Source organism: Physeter macrocephalus, chromosome 6, assembly GCF_002837175.3.
Source record: "Physeter macrocephalus isolate SW-GA chromosome 6, ASM283717v5, whole genome shotgun sequence".
NCBI lineage: Eukaryota > Metazoa > Chordata > Mammalia > Artiodactyla > Physeteridae > Physeter > Physeter macrocephalus.
The window spans coordinates 92847893-92864616 of NC_041219.1; the positions used below are offsets into that span (position 1 = coordinate 92847893).

Below are 16724 nucleotides of genomic sequence, written 5' to 3' on the forward strand. Positions count from 1 at the left end.
CAAGAGGGAAGAGATATGGAAACATATGTATATGTATAACTGATTCACTTTGGTTGTAAAGGAGAAACTAACCACTAATGTAAAACAGTTATACTCCAATAAAGATGTTAAAAAAAAAAATAGTAAAATGGTAAAAGTATTTCCTTTGCATCAGAAATAAGATGATGGGTCCCACTATCATCCCTTCTTTTCAGTGGAGGTCCTTGCCAGCACAGTAAGTAAAAAAAAAAACACACAAAAAAACAAAGATAGGAGGAATGGCAAGGAAAGAAAACTCCTATCACTAACAGATTACATAATTGTTTACATGGACAACTCAATAAAACTTGCAGATAAATTGTGAGACTAAATGAGTTTAGTAAGTTTGCTGGACACAAAATCAGTATACATAATATATATAGGGTCACAAAAAGAAACTGTGTCTCTAAAGACCTGCAACAGTTTTTAAAACACCATTTTTCAATAGCTTAAAAAATATGAAGAGCCTAGGTATAAAAATATAATTCAAAATATATGAAATTTATATGGAGAAAATGATAAAACTGTTCTGGCAGAGTAAAGAACCTATATAAATTGGGTACATTATCATGTTCATAATTTGGAAGAATCAATACTTGAAAATGTCATTTCTCCCTCTCCCTTATATGAGCTGTAAATTCAATAGAAGAGCAAAGCCTCAGAACACTCAAGACATCTCCTAAAGAACAAGGTGCTACTGGGATAGGTTAAGAAAATCTGAGCAAGAGAACAAAATAAAGAGTTCAGAAAGAGACCTCTGTATACACCAAAACTGATGTATAACACGCAGGGTAGGCCCAGCAAATTAGTAAGGTAAGAACTGATGTTTGAATAAATAGGGCTGCTGCAATGGAATATCACAGAAAAAGGTGAAATTGAACCACAAAATCCTATCATATACAAATCAATTCCAGGTGGAAAATAAAAATGCAATAGTATCAACTTATTAAAAAAAATGAAAATTAAATTAAAAAGACTATCTAGATAACCTTGGGGTAAGAAAAAATTCTACTACTGAAAAACAAAAAAGTTTAAATCATAAAGGAAAATATTAATACATTCAAAATCTTTTAAAAGTAAGAACTTCATTAAAACACCATAAAGAGAGGGGAAAAAAAATAATCACAGACTGGTAGAAGTTTTGCAACACGTAAAAATGACAAAGGACTACTCACAAGAGTATTTTTAAAACTACTACAAATTAATAAGAAAAAACCAACAAACTAACAACAGGTTACACACTGCTTGCTCTAGGAGAAGCCATGCAGGTGGACTCTTATGTGAATGGGACTGGAGTTGCAGAATTAGTTGGCCCTGCAAATAACTCAGTAAAAAATAACTGGGCATGAGAAACATTTCTAGGATATCTGAGTAAAGATCTTGGAAAACTTGCTCCTCTATAAAGCAAAGACACTGGCAAAATCTGTCAAAATTAACCTCTGCAGAACTGTGGAAATTAAACAAAGTCTTCCAGCAGTCTGAGGGGTGCTTATTTGAGGAAAAATAGCTGAATCTTTTCCATAAAATTTGCGGCATTTTAACTTGACTTATTGCCATGCCCATAACCTCAGCTTCATGGTGGCCTTTAAAACCAACAGTCTTACAACCAAGGTAGCCTAGCAGCCACTGAAGGGGCAGAAGTGGTTTGAAGTTACCAAAAAACCCATCCCCAGAGAGTTGTCACTATTTGACCTATCTCAAGCTCATGCTGTGCAAATAGCCCTATCCCCAGAGTGTCTACTGAAAGTAATTAGCAGGAATTATTTAACATTACAATTGCCTGAGGCAGTGACACCAACAGAAACTAACAAGATGCCTATTAGAAAACTTAGAAGGAATAGTTGGGTAATGAGATGTTCTGGGTGTAGGGGTAGGGTTAAAAAGCTCCAACAAATTCCTAGAATTGTGGACAATGCATATGACCAGCAAAGACCTGAGAAAACCTTAATCTCTCAACTCTGGCTGACCTTGAGGTTCTGCATAAGCAAGAAGTAAAGGCTAAGGAAGAGCTGCAAACTGCCTGCTGGAATGCTGAAGGCATTCCCCAACACACAAACACAGAGCCACTCGGCAAAGGCTCAAAAAAATGATTGGTTCTAAGTATTTAAAGAAATCACTGTCCAATCATTAGCTGACAACTAAGCTTTTGTACACAGATCTCATGGCCATGCATGATAAAGAATACAGACTTTACAGAATTTGCTCAGGAAAATAACTAAATAAATAGCAGCAGCACAGCAATGACAACAGAAGCAACAACAAACCCTGAGGAGGGGAAAAATCTGGTTTCCAGATCTGCCACAATATTTTAAATGCCCAGTTTTCAACAGAAAATTACAAGATACACAAAGAAACAGAAAAGTTTGGCCATAACACAGGGTAAAAAAGTCAATAGAAACTCCCTGAGGATGTCCAGACATTGGAATTACTAGACAAAGACATAAATAAGCAATTATACATATGTTAAAGAACTAACAGAAACCATGCTTAAAGAATTAAAGTATGTGAACATCTCATTGTACAGAGAATATCAATAGATAAAAATTATTTAAAAGACCAACTCGAAATTTTAGAGATACAAACATAATGACTAAAATGAAAAGTTCACTAGAGAGGTTCCTCTGCAGATATGAACTGGATGAAGAGAAAGTCAGCTAACTTAAAACTAGGTCTACTGAGATTATCCAGTCTGAGAAACACAAAGAAAAAGGAATGACAAAAAATGAACACAGCCTCAAGAGATGGGTGGGACACCATTAACAATACACAGAATAGGAGTGCCAGAAGGAAGGAGGGAAAGAAAGGGGAGGAAAGAATATGTGAAGAATTAATGGCTGAAAAACTTCCCAAATTTGATGAAAACATTAATTTGTACATCCAAGAAGCTCAACAACCTCCAAGTAGTATAAACTTAGAGATATCCAAACATAGGCACATCAGACTCAGTGTGTCAAAAGACAAGAAGAGAGAATTTTGATGCAGAAAGAGAAAAGTGACTCAACATACACTAAGACTCCTCAGTAAGATAAGCAGTTGATTTCTAATCAGAAACCATGAAAGCCAGAAGGGAGTGGGATGATATCACCAAAGTGCTTAAGGAAAAGACTGTCAATCAAGAATTCTATATCCAGCAGAACTATTCTTCAAAAAATGAAGGACAGTTTAATTAGGTCCCATTTGTTTATTTTTGTTTTTATTTCCATTATTCTGGGAGACAGATCAAAAAAGATATTGCTGCGATTTATGTCAGAGAGTGTTCCGCCTATATTTTCCTCTTGGAGTTTTATAGTGTCTTGTCTCACATTTAGGTCTTTAATCCATTTTATTTTTGTGTATGGTGTTAAAGAATGATCTAATTTCATTTTTTTTTAACATGTAGCTGTCCAGTTTTCCCAGCACCATTTGTTGAAGAGACTGTCTTTCCACCATTATGTAGTCTTGCCTCCTTTGTCATAGAGTAATTGACCACAGATGTGTGGGTTTATTTCTGGGCTTTCCATCCTGTTCCATTGATCTATATTTCTATTTTTGTGCCAGTACCATACTGGTTTGATGACTGTAGCTTTGTAGTACAGTGTGAAGCCAGGGAGCCTGATTCCTCCAGCTCCGTTTTTCTTTCTCAAGATTGCCTTGGCTATTTGGGGTCTTTTGGGCATATATCCAGAGAAAAACATGGTCCAAAAGGATACACGAACCCCAGTGCTCATTGCAGCACTGTTTACGATAGCCAAGACATGGAAGCAACCTAAATGTCCATTGACAGAGGAATGGATGAAGAAGATGTGGGTGCATACACACAATGGAATATTACTCAGCCATTAAAAAGAATGAAATAATGCCATTTGCAGCAGCATGGATGGACCTAGAGACTGTCATACTGAGTAAAGTAAGTCAGGGAAAGAGAAATGTCGTATGATACCCCTTACATATGGAATCTAAAAAGAAATGATACAAATGAACTTATTTACAAAAGAGAAACAGACTCACAGACCTAGAGAAGGAACTTATGGTTACCGGGGGGAAGGGTGAGGGGAAGGGACAGTTAGGGAGTTTGAGATCGATATATACACACTGCTATATTTAAAATGGATAACCAACAAGGACCTACTGTATAGCACAGGGAACTCTGCTCAATGTTACGTGGCAGCCTGGATGGGAGGGGAGGTTGGGGGAGAATGGATACATGTATATGTATATGTATATGTATGTCTGAGTCACTTTGCCGTGCACCTGAAACTACCACAACATTGTTAATTGGCTATACTCCGATATAAAATAAAAAGTTTAAAAAAAAATGAAGAAATTATTTGAAAGATTTATATTTATATAATAGATTTTTATAATGAAGGAGAATTATCTGAAAGATTCCACTGCTAGCAGACCTGCTCTACAAGAAATACTAAGGAGAGTCCTTCAGGCTTAAATGAAAGGACACTAGGCAGTAAGTCAAACTCAGCTGAAAAACTAAAGAGCAATGGTAGAGTAATTACATAGGTTAAAAAAAAAAAAGAAGAAAATATAAATATATTTTTGCATGTAATTATTTTCTTCTATCTGATGTAAAAGATAACTGCATAAAACAATACTTATGAAACTGTGTTGATGGGCTTATAAATGCATAAAAATGTAATTTGTTTGACAATAATAGCACAAAGGAGGGGGAGGGGAACAGATCGATACCAAAGCAGAGTTTTTATATACTACTGAAATTAAGTTGGGATTAATATTAACTAGATTGATTTAAAAAAAGATGTTAATTATAATCTCCAGGGCAACCACTTAAGAAAATACCAAAAAAAAAAAAAGTAAAAGAAACAACAAATTAAAATAGAATTAAAATGGTATACTAGAAAATATTTTATACAAAAAATGTAGTAATGGAGGAATTGAAAAAAAGACATAAGACATATAGAAAACAAATAGAAAAATGGCAGATGTAATTCCAACCTTATCAGAAATTAATGTAAATGAATTAAATATTCCAATCAAAAGACAAAAGGCAGAAATAAATGGAATAGAGAATAGATACGCAACAGAGAAAAAATCAACAGTTGGTTCTTTGAAAAGATCAATAGAATTGACAAGTTTTTAGCTAGACTAGTCAAGAAAAGAAAGAGAGAAGATGCAAATTACTAAACTTAGAAATGAAAGGAGGAACATTACTGTTGACCTTACGGAAATAAAAAAGGAATATAAGGGAATACTGTCAATAATTATATGCTAACAAATGGAATAATCTAGATGAAATAGATAAATTCCTAGAAAAACATAAATGACTGAAGTTGACTCAAGAAGAAATAGAAAACCTGAATAGACCTACAGTGAGTTAAGAGACTAATTAGTAATCAAAGAAATGCCTAAGCCCATGTGGCTTCACTGGTGAATTCTATCAGCCATTGAAAGAAAAACTGAGCCAATGCTTCACAAACTCTTCTAAAAATAAAGAGGTAGAAACATTTCCCAATTCGTTCTATGAAACCAGTATTACACCAATACTGAAACCAGACAAAGGCATCACAAGAAAACTACAGACTACTATCTCTTATGAATATAAATGCAAAAATCTTCAACAAAATATTAGCAAATTAAATCCAGTAAATCAAATCAAATCAAGTGGGATGTATCCAGGAATACAAGGACCATTAAACCATACAAAAATCAATTCATGTAATATGCCATATTAATAGAATAATGGATTAAAAACTAGGAATAGAAGAGAATGTCCTCAACTTGATAAAGAACATCTACGAAAAAAACACAGCAAAGATCATAGTTAATGGTGAAAGACTGAATACTTTCCTCCTAAGATCAACACTGTACTAGAGGTTCTAGTCAGGGCAACTAGAAAAGGAAAATAAATTAAAAACCTCTAGATTAGAAAGAAATAAATAAAACCATTTCTATTCCAGATGATATGATATAGTATATTAAAATCCTAAGGAACCCACCAAAAACTATTAGAATTAAGAAGCCAGTCCATCAAGGTTATAATACACAAATCAGTATATAAAAAGTAATTATATTTCTATACAACATGAATAATCTAAAAATAAAATGAAGGAAACAATTTCATTTACAATAGCATCAAAAATAATAAAATACTTAGAATAAATTTGAGAAAAGAAGTGTGAAACATGTATACTGAAAACTACAAAATATTGATAGAAATTAAAGATGACCTAAATAAATGGAAAGCTATTCTGTGTTTATGGATCAGAAACCTTAATATTGTTAAGATGGAAGTAGACCTTAAAGTGACCTACAGATTCAATGCAATTCTGGTTTTGTAGAAATGAACAAGCTGATCCTAAAATTAATATGGAAATGCAAGGTACCCAGAATAATCAAAACAATCTTGAAAAACAAAGTTTCCAATTTCAAAACTTACTTAAAAACTATAGCAATCAATATAGTATGGTACTTGCATAAAGGACAGACATATAGATTGATAGAAACGAACTGACAGTCCATAACAAACTCTTTTATTTATGGCCAAATACTTTTTGACAAGGGTGCCAAGATAATCCAATGGGGAGAAAATAATCTTTACAAAATGGTGCTGGGACACCTGAATATATACCTGGCAAGAAAGAAAATTGAACCTTTACCTTATACCATTTACAAAAATGAACCCATAGACCTAAAACTATAAAACTTTCGGAAGATAAACATTGAGAAAGTCTTCATGACTTTGGATTACAAATGCTTTCTAAGCTATGACACCAAAAGCACAAACAACAAAAGTAAAAAATCAGGTAAACTGCACTTCATTAAAATCAAAAACTTTTGTGTTTCAAAGGACACCATCAAGAAAGTGAAAAGACAATTCACCGAAGGGGAGAAAATATTTGCAATATAAATATTTGATAAGGGGCTTTTATCCAAAATATATGAAGAACACTTAAAACTAGACAATACAAATGACACAATTAAAATGGGCAAAGAATTTGAAGATGTTTCTCCAAAGAAGATATACAAATGACAAAATAAGCCCATGAAAAGATGCTCAACATCAGTGTGCATTAGGGAAATACAAATCAAAGCCATAATGACATACCACTTCATACCAACTACGATGGCTAATATTTATTTGTTTATTCGTTTGTTTGTTTATTTATTTATTTATAACCCAGCAATAACAAGTGTTGATGAGGATGTGGAGAAATCGGAATCCTCATACATAGCTACTGGGAATGTAAAATGGTACAGTCACTTTAAAAAAAATACTTGGCAGTTCCTCAAAATGTTAAATCTACAGTTACAATACATCCCAGCAATTCCATTTTTTGATATATTCTCAAAAGAATTGAAAACATATGTCCACACAAAAACTTGTACATGAATGATCACAGCAGAATTATTTACCATAGCTAAAAAGTGGAAACAACCCAAATGTCAACTGATGGATGGATAAACAATGTTGTGTATCCATATAATGGCATATTATTTGACCACAAAACGGAATGGGGTACTGGTCCATGCTATACCACGGATGCACCGTGAAAACATTATGCTAAGTGAAAGATGACAATCAGAAAACACCACATGCTGCACATACTATATGGTTTCCTTTAGGAAATGTCCAGAATAGGCAAATACGTAGAGACAGAAAGTAGATTAGTAGCTGCCAGGGGCTAAGGGAAAGGGAGGTTAGGGAGTGACTACTAAAGGTACGAAAAGGTTCCTTGTGGGGTGATGAAAATGTTCTAAAATTAGATAGTGGTGAGGGTTGTAAAGCTCTGTGAATGTACTTAAAACCACTAATTGTACTCTTTCAAAGGGAGCACTTTATGGTATATGAATTGTATCTCAATAAAGCTGTTATTTTAAAGTGTGCATAAGCTTTAAACAGGCCTTTTACAGAAGAGGAAATACCTACAGTACCCTCTGCCTATCCATAGATATTTTCAAAAGCATACAAAATAAATTATATTTTGTAGGGGTACAAGTACATGTGAAAAAGAATATACAGTGTATGTTAAGGAATGATAAAAATAAAATTTAGTATAGTTGTCATTTCCAAAGTAAGGGGATGCAATTGAGCGAAGCACTTCATGGGTAACAGTTATGTTCTTTTTCTTAAACTGGGTAATGAATCCTTATTCCTTACATCTTGAATACATTTTCTATTCTTGTGACTCTACTCAGTATGTAATAAAATTAACTGTAAATACATGTATTTTAAATATTTTAAAACTATTTAAAAATTAAGTAAATAAAGTCGCAATAGTTTTGAGCACAGGGAGTATATCCTCGAGACTCTATCTCCCCCCCCACACTCTTTTCTGTAAATTAATTTGTGTGAAAGAATAGGAAATATGTGGTGTGCCTGTTATGGTGATTTTATAAAATAAATTATAATGAGAACCACCACCATGCAAGAACTGTATAAAAATGCTACTTTTTCACTTTGAAAGTGTATTTTTTTTTTTTTTTTTTTTTTTTTTTGTGGTATGCGGGCCTCCCTCTGTTGTGGCCTCTCCCGTTGCGGAGCACAGGCTCCGGACGCGCAGGCTCAGCGGCCATGGCTCACGCGCCCAGCCGCTCCGCGGCATGTCGGATCTTCCCAGACCGGGGCGCGAACCCAGTTCCCCTGCATCGGCAGGCGGACGCGCAACCACTGCGCCACCAGGGAAGCCCTGAAAGTGTATTTTTGAGATAACCTTTTTTTGGCTGGAACAATATGCGAAACAATGGAGAAGCCAAGGACAAATTTAGGCAAAAGATATCAACATTCAGCCTTTGGCCCTAAACTCTTTTCCACTGAAGAGAGGAGAGTACTTCAAAGACCATCTGCAGCTTTCTAGCTAAGAACCATAATGGGCACAAACACTCAGAATCCTCTGTTAAACAGAATGGATAATTATGCCTATACATCAGAGCTGCCATGCAAGCTTCCTGCCTCCAGAGCCAGGCTCATATGCCATGGGCTAGAAAAATTTGGTCATCGGTTTGTCACTGTAGCCCAGAAATTTTGATCTGGCTGTCACACCTGGACAGAGGCCAGATGAACAAGAGAAAATGCCCGGTTCAGTGTTGCATCCCTTCTGGAGGTTGAGATCACTAAAAGCAAAGGATTAATAATACATTTCAGAACAGTGATGGTGAAATTCAGTGAAATTCAGTGTTCTGGCACCCATGTATTTCCCTCTAGACAGTGCAGCTGGTATTTTAATTTCAACATCAAGCACAAACTCATTCTTTACTACTCTTTTTTCCCCCTAACACTGTTAGGGCTTTTTTTTTTTTTTTTTTTAAGTAAAACAAACAAAAGAAAGTATCATTTACTTGAGTTTTTAAACATGTATTCCTTAATATATGTTAAGAAGTCATTTCTAAAAACATAAAAACACCAATTTTACCAGTTTTGCCATTGAAACCCTGAAGCAATCAGAGCTGCTCCTGGCCCACATCTGTGGGGCTGAGTGAAGCATTCCCCTGGGGGCCAGAAGTTCAAAGTTGATCCTCCCCCAGACCTCATTTCTTTTTCAAACAAAGTATTGTCTTAAAATACTGGCGTGTTTCCTAACGGTAATATTCCTGTCAGAGGCTGGGCTGCGTTATCTAAGAAAAATTTTCTTCCATTTCACTTAGTTATTATGCTCAGGACAAAAGGGATATAACATCTAAAGCAGTAAGTGTTCTGCGATGAGTCTTCTTTTACTAAAACAGTCTAAGTCCCTGAAAATAATTTTATGTCTAATCAACTTTTCAGCACGGTAACAAGGAATAGAGAGAGGTTACCTCCATGTACAGTTATTCTGATTAAAATATCCGTAGAGAAAGCAAGCCACTCCCACAACTGCTGCCAGGAGAAGCATCTGAGTGTAATAGCCCAGCCAGGCAAAATAGATTCCAATCTTCTCTCCATAGTATTTCCTGAAGAAAGACAGAAGTTATTTTCAGAAGAGACATATGATCACTCTGCAGCTTTATCCTAATATTAATTTCTGATTCTAAATAAAGGGGGCTTTAAAATTAAACCTCTGACTCAATTCACACTTAAAAACATATCCATTTTCACAGCAGGCCCCAAATTCTACTGTGAAACAAGAAGTATTTTACATATCATGGAAGTACTGATCAAGGATTAACCTGCTGAAGAGAAGTAAATTAGAATACAGCAAAGGAGGGGGAAATGCTGAATATGGAGCAGATAGAGAATATTATCATCACTCTTTGTAAAGACTGGCAGATTTGATAAATTCCCCCAGATTGTTCTTAACATGCACGAAATAAATGAACACGAACAATTTGCTCAGTTACCTGTTTCTGCTTTATCTCATGGAACTTCCTTGGAGCAAATGTAATGTAAATCACAAATAATAAGAAAATGCTGATAACAATAATAACTAGGAGTGGAATGGCTCTCTGACCAAAATACTTATAAAACTCGTGAGAATGGGAGAGGGCAGGACGGATACGACCAAGGAATCTACTGCCCTGTATTCTCTGTATGTGGCACTTCATTTTTCCTAAGTTTTAATAACTCTTCAATGTTTTTAAATTAATCTGGGGTAAATGGAAGAGGCCAGGTGGGCAAGATAAGAAAGGAGGCAGGGCAATCTGGCAGGGCCAGATTGTTCCTGAAAGGGAGACAAATACACACAGGCAGAGGCAAAGGGTTTAGGGGTGAGGAGAAAGCAATGAGACACTTGTTTAGGTGACTCTTGCTGATACTTTTCCTCAACTCACTTTTCACTTCTGGCTCAGTAGTGGTTGGTAAAACCTGTAGGTTTACTTGGCTCTGAGGCCTCTATGAGGCTTCTGGCTCAGTTTGGAGCTGGGCTGAGCTCTGTAGGCTTAGCCTAGCGGGGACTCAGCCCTGAGAAACAGCCTGGAGTCCTAGAAGACTTCACACAGGAACATCCCTGAGCTGGACCAGCACTCACAGGGCAGCTGAGAGAAGAGCTCCCTGGTCATAGGCCTCGGTGTGGGTCACATCCATGGGGAAAAGGAAGGGCTGAGACCGATGTGGAATCAGGAGCCAGGAGGAACACAGTGTGTCCGTTCTCATGCGACTGGGGCTTTGTGGTCTGGCTCATGGATGACAGGTAAATGGCAGGCTCAGGATGGTGTTTGGGAGAGAAAAGCCTGGCAGTGGGTTTGAGACATCTTGGGCTCTTTGCTGTTAGGCTTTCTGAGTATGTTCTTATCAATCATGTGCCCTGGAAATACCACATTTAAAACTGGAAAGAATGTTAGAAGTCGCCTGCTCCAACTGCCCAACAGTAAAAATATCCTGCTACATTTGGAGAGCTGGTCAGGCAGTCTTTGCTTGGATATTTACAGTGACAGGGGGTTCATCCATTACTTCAGAAGGTACCCCTGTCACACTGCAGGCAAGAAGGTCAGAAAGAATTTTTTAAATCTTAAACAGAAAGCCTGCCTCCTGGTTCTTGCTGAAAGGCTGGGGAAAATGAGGAGCCCTTCAAATATGATATTCTCTGATTATTATCTCTCTCTGCCCCAAACATCCCAATTCTTAACACCAATTTCTAAAACTTCAGCTTTGATTTTTTTAATCAAAGTTATACCTATACATTCATTAAAGAGTCAAACACTTCTATTGATAGAACACTGATTATAAAAACCAACAACTCCCATGTCCTGGCCAGAAGCAAGCACTTTCGACCCTTACAGCTGATTCCTGGAATATTTACCTCCGTCTCTCTAAATAATATACCTGTAGTGCAGTTTATTGATTTTTCAGTTTTATGTATCACCTACTGATGCTCTGCTTTGGAAGATGAGGATTAAGCTCTCTTTCGATCCCTGTCTCATCTACACACCCACACCTCTACTCCTCCATCCTCTCGACACAGTTGCAATATAATTTTGATTACAGCAATATCCTTGCTTTATAAATATGAAGAGTCTGTAAAGACTGCTCACAGCTGCCATCAAGTCATCTGCTATGCTTACTTTTTCTCTCCTGCCCAATATTTTGTTTTCTCTGGAATTAATAATTGTCTTGGTGGCTCATTGCTTAGCTTTCTGTGTACTTATCAACGATTCAACCCCAGACTTTCCTTTAATGTGTAACTTTCTCACTACTTTCTAACACATGAGGTAGCCTATCAATCTCATGTCCTTGACTCAATCTCTTCAGAGCTCCTGCCACCTGGATTAATGACTTGCTAGTCTTGCCACAGAGCTGTCACCTGGGATCACCCTGTCCCCTCTCTCGGGTTGGGAATCCCCATTTACTGAATCCACGTCTTTCTCTTTCTTGGTGGAGTACCCCCTCCATTACTTTGCACATTTAAATTGTGAAAATTCCTCACACCTAATGAACAGTTTGGCCATACTGCATTTGGATCGTGAGTTAAAAAAAGCACCTTCCTCCGAAATATGAAATTATTGCTCTCTTTTCTTGTACGTTGCAGTGTTGTTGTGGAGAAATTCAATGCTATTATGAGTCTTGCTCCTTCATATGAAACCTGTTTTTCTTTCTGGAGGCTCGTAGGATCTTCTGTCTGTCTGCAGTATTTGAGAGGTCACGTTGCAGTGGCTTGATGGGTCCATGTTCACTCTCTGGGCTGGGCTCTGAGTACTCTCTGTCCATCCAGAGACTCAGGGCGCTCAGTTCTTCAATACAGTTCTACAGGTACTTGTCATGAAATATTTATCTGATTTCCTCCCTACATTATCTCTGTCCTTATTTTTAGCATTCCTATTATTTGTTCATTGCACATCCTGGACTGATTTTTAAATTTTTATCTTTTCCCCCATTTTCCCGCTATTCCTTTATATTGTTGCTCTATGTTCTGCACAATTACTTCAACTTCATTTTTTAACACTGCTGTTGGGGTTTTTTCTGTTCTGTTCATTTTTAATTCCTAAGAGCTGCATTTTAGTCTCAGAATAATCCTTTCTTTCTTTCTTTTTTAAAAAATAGAATCCTGTCCTTATACTGTGGATACCACAGTATATCTTAGCACTCAGAGAGAGTGTTGAGGGAAACTTTGCTTTTTTTTTTCCAGGGCAAAGTCTGTTTCCTCCAGGTTGTTCTTTCTGGTTTGTTTGGTTTGCTGTTTGGGAAAGAGTTCATTTTCCCTGTGCTAACCCCTGGGAACAAGCGATGAAGGTTTAACAGCCTGAGCGCTCAAGGGGTTACTAATGGGAAGCAACAAAGGGAACATGTGGACCAGGGACAGGGAATAGTTAAATGTATTTTAGCAAAAGATACTTAAAATCATGGGGAAATTGTTTTCTTTACAGAATCCCTGCTCCCAAACAAAAATCCATAAAGAATGATTAAAAAGCCATCAAACCTATCACCCTGCCATCACATGCTATAGGTTTAACATAAAACGAAAATAATGGAAGGGAACCCTCATATAAATATCAACTTCAAATACTGACATGTGTACAAACATCCTCTTCCAAAATTTTATTCTACAGGATAACTCGAGTTAATGAGAGAAAGTGCCTCTTCATAATTCTGATCCAGCTAATAAATGAAGGAAGAAATTAGAGTATAACCAAATGAAATATGCAACATTCATTAATGGCTGCTATCATCACGAGAGAGACAACTGGAGACTATGTACCTTTTGACAGAAGTACAAAACTCACACAAGTATTCTTGCACAAAGTCGAACCTCAAACAGATCAAGCTTTTAGATGAGGATCAAATGACTTAACTAAAGCAAATACATAGGACAGAGAAACAAGTCTAACACCACAGGGGAGAATGAAATCAGCCAAATAGAGAATAGAGAAGCCCCTCAACAACTGCAAGGAAAACAAAAAGGAAACGGGAAAATTATAGATTAGGAGCCACTTGAGAGATATACTAGTTGCAACATCTGGACCTTGTTTGGATCCTGATTACAACCAAAACACTGTTAAAAAAAACATATTTTTGTGATAATCAGGAAAACATGAATACTGATTATTTCATGACTTTAAACAAAAGGAGTATTCTGGTTGTATTTAAGAGACCTTGTCATTTTACTAATGAAATGTTACACTATTTGGAATTTTCTTCAAAACGACCCAGTAGGAGGTACAGACAAACAAGAAATAACAGTGACTAGGAGTTTATAATGTTTGGAGCTGGGTGACAGACATAGTAGGCAGACTTGCGGTACTATTCTCTCTGCTTTTGTATATGTTTGAAATTTCCCTTAATAAAATGTAAAAAAAATGAAAATTCTTCAGTGTTTTAAAACTCTCACTTTTAAGGTTAACAGGCTTTCCCCAAGTTCAGGTGGACGGGCACTGAGATTTCGTAGAAAGAACAGGCACCTGGCTCCAGGGCCACCGGGGGCTACCTTGACCCTCCTCTTCTCTTCACCCTCCACATCCAACCCATAACCACGTCCTGTCAACCCAAATCCCCAAACGCTTCTGCATCTGCTCCCACGATCTCTCATCTGGCTCAGGTTACTAGCCTCCTACCAGCTCGCCCTGCTTCCTGTGCCCCCTGTAAACCATTCTCTACATTATCTTTGCAAAACGTAAGCGAGATAAAATTACTCGAATGCTTAAAATATTACAACAGCTTCTCACTGCACTTGTCTACACTCCTTTCCATGCTCCTGACACCCTTCTAACCTTGTGTCTCATCTTTCTCTTTCTCCTTAGCACTGGTTTTCACAATTTCCTCAAACTTGCCAAGTGTTTTTGTGCCTCTGGGCCACTGTACCAGCTGCCTCTCTTCCTAGAATGACTTTTTCCAGATCCTCAAAGTACTGGCTCCTTTTCACTAGACAAATCTCAGCTCACATGCCACCTACTCAAAGATAACTTTCTAGACTCACTTCACTCCACCCGTCCCCATCTTATCACTGTGTTATTTTCTTCACTTCAATCAGAAATTTTGTTCACTTACTTGCTTATTTTTGTTTGTTTAGTTGTTCTTGATCAATCTCTCTCCAGTAGCCTTGCCCAAACAACATAAGCTTCTGGAAAGTAGCTGACATTGGTGCTTTCAGAACACAAATGCTGAACTAGACATTATATTCATATGCTGACGGAAATGGTACCTAACAGCAGATACAGGAAAGCAGTGAAAACTGGTATCTCTTATCATACAATTTAAGCTAAATCTAATAGTTACTCCTGTTTAATGAACCATTTGGTGGGTATTTGGTCCCAGTTCCTCGGAGGTAACCTCAAATGCCTCGGAATTTCCCAAAATAGGAATGACTTTGTTATTCATGGTGGACCCTAGATGGTTTGTGCTAATGAGATAACTCAGGATGGAGACTGGCCACGCCAGAAAGACCAACCATGTGATTGGAGCCATGTGATATTGCAGGACCGACAGGAGAAGAAGGGGCTGGAGATTGAGCCATGTGGGCAATGACTCGATCAATCATGCCTGGGTAATGAAGCCTCAATAAAAACTCTGGTCAACGAAGCTCAGGGCTGCAGGTGAATTCCACTGGTTAGCAGTACCCTTGGAGGACCGTCACATTTAGAAGCCACGAGGGGAACCCTGAGCCCTTCTCACTGGAGTGCTCGCTACAACTCACCTGATAAGATCCAAGGGCTGCTTTTTGTATATGCTTCGAGGATGAGCCCATTCCCTGTACAGAAGGTAGCGTTCGTTGGGGCAGCTGAGGTCCTCTGACGGGCTGCTGAAGCTGCACTGGGAAGCAGAAGCAAACAAATGATCATCACTATCGCCACGTGTTCATGTGTTCTGTTGATTAAATGTGGTATTAACGCTTCACAGTCATTTGTAAATAAGGGGTCCTTATTTGCTGGAAGGGATGAAAATACCATGTAATTTTTAGTAATTCTCAACCAGGGGTAATACTTACCCCTGGAGGACCATTTGCCAATGTGGGTGGAAAGGAATGCTTGGTTGTTAGAATCCTGGGGACCACCACCTGTACTTGGTGAGAGCCCTGAAGATGCTTAATGTCCTGTAAATGGGCCAGTCCTAAACAATGAAAAACTGGGCTGCTTAAGGGCCCAAACTGCTACCGTGGAGGAACACCTGAGAGTCCAGCCCCTCCTTGGACACCTGTGGAAACCAGGGCCTTGGCTGGTTAGTGGCAGGGTCAATTCTAAAACCCAGGCTTTCTGCCCCGCAATTCAGCTGTTAGTCTGTGACCACACATAGAATACAAACAACAAAAAAGCCTGACATGATGTTATACCTTTAGCTTGTTCAAGAAACCAAACTTCCTGCTTCTGCTTAAATTCAACCTGACTCACTTTCTTTCCACCTGTACTAGAACCAGAAACACCTGCTCCGCCACCTTCTACTTGGATGACCTCGTGAGAGTCATTTAGCCTCTCCGTTCATCAATTTCCTCATCAATAAAATGGGGATCATAATAATAGCTACCTCATAGAGCTGTTAAGAGGATCAATTCATCCATGTCAATGTTACAATACTCCCTGGCATATAATAAGTACTATATATCTGTCAGCTGTTTTCAAAATTACCGACAGATGTTATTATCAACCAGAAAAGTATTAGTATTAAAGCCTTAACATGGGTCCTGACCTCCTCTTACTTCCTTTCCAAATACAACACAAGATCATTCCTTAGCCTGGACATGGGACTAGTGCAGTTACAAGAGGCTTTAGGGGAAAAGAACTGGGGTAGATGTCAACTGAATATTATAGAACCTTGGCATCCCATATTAATAATCATGATGGCTGGGCTTCCCTGGTGGCGCAGTGGTTGAGAGTCCGCCTGCCGATGCAGGGGACACGGGTTCGTGCCCCGGTCCGGG

At 37.8% G+C, this 16724-nt stretch overlaps 1 protein-coding gene across 11 annotated transcripts in view; it reads right to left on the reverse strand.

The window, feature by feature from the left end:
• The window catches only part of ANO6 (anoctamin 6), a 223688-nt gene that overhangs the window by 60747 nt on the left and 146217 nt on the right, over nt 1-16724 (reverse strand). For all 11 annotated transcript variants that reach the window (XM_024122806.3, XM_024122807.3, XM_028491403.2 and 8 more), the window contains 2 exons: nt 15507-15622; nt 9763-9897 (listed from right to left, as the gene is read on the reverse strand). In XM_024122806.3, coding sequence (XP_023978574.1) covers nt 9763-9897; nt 15507-15622 — 251 coding nt within the window. The remainder of the gene's footprint in view (nt 1-9762; nt 9898-15506; nt 15623-16724) is intronic.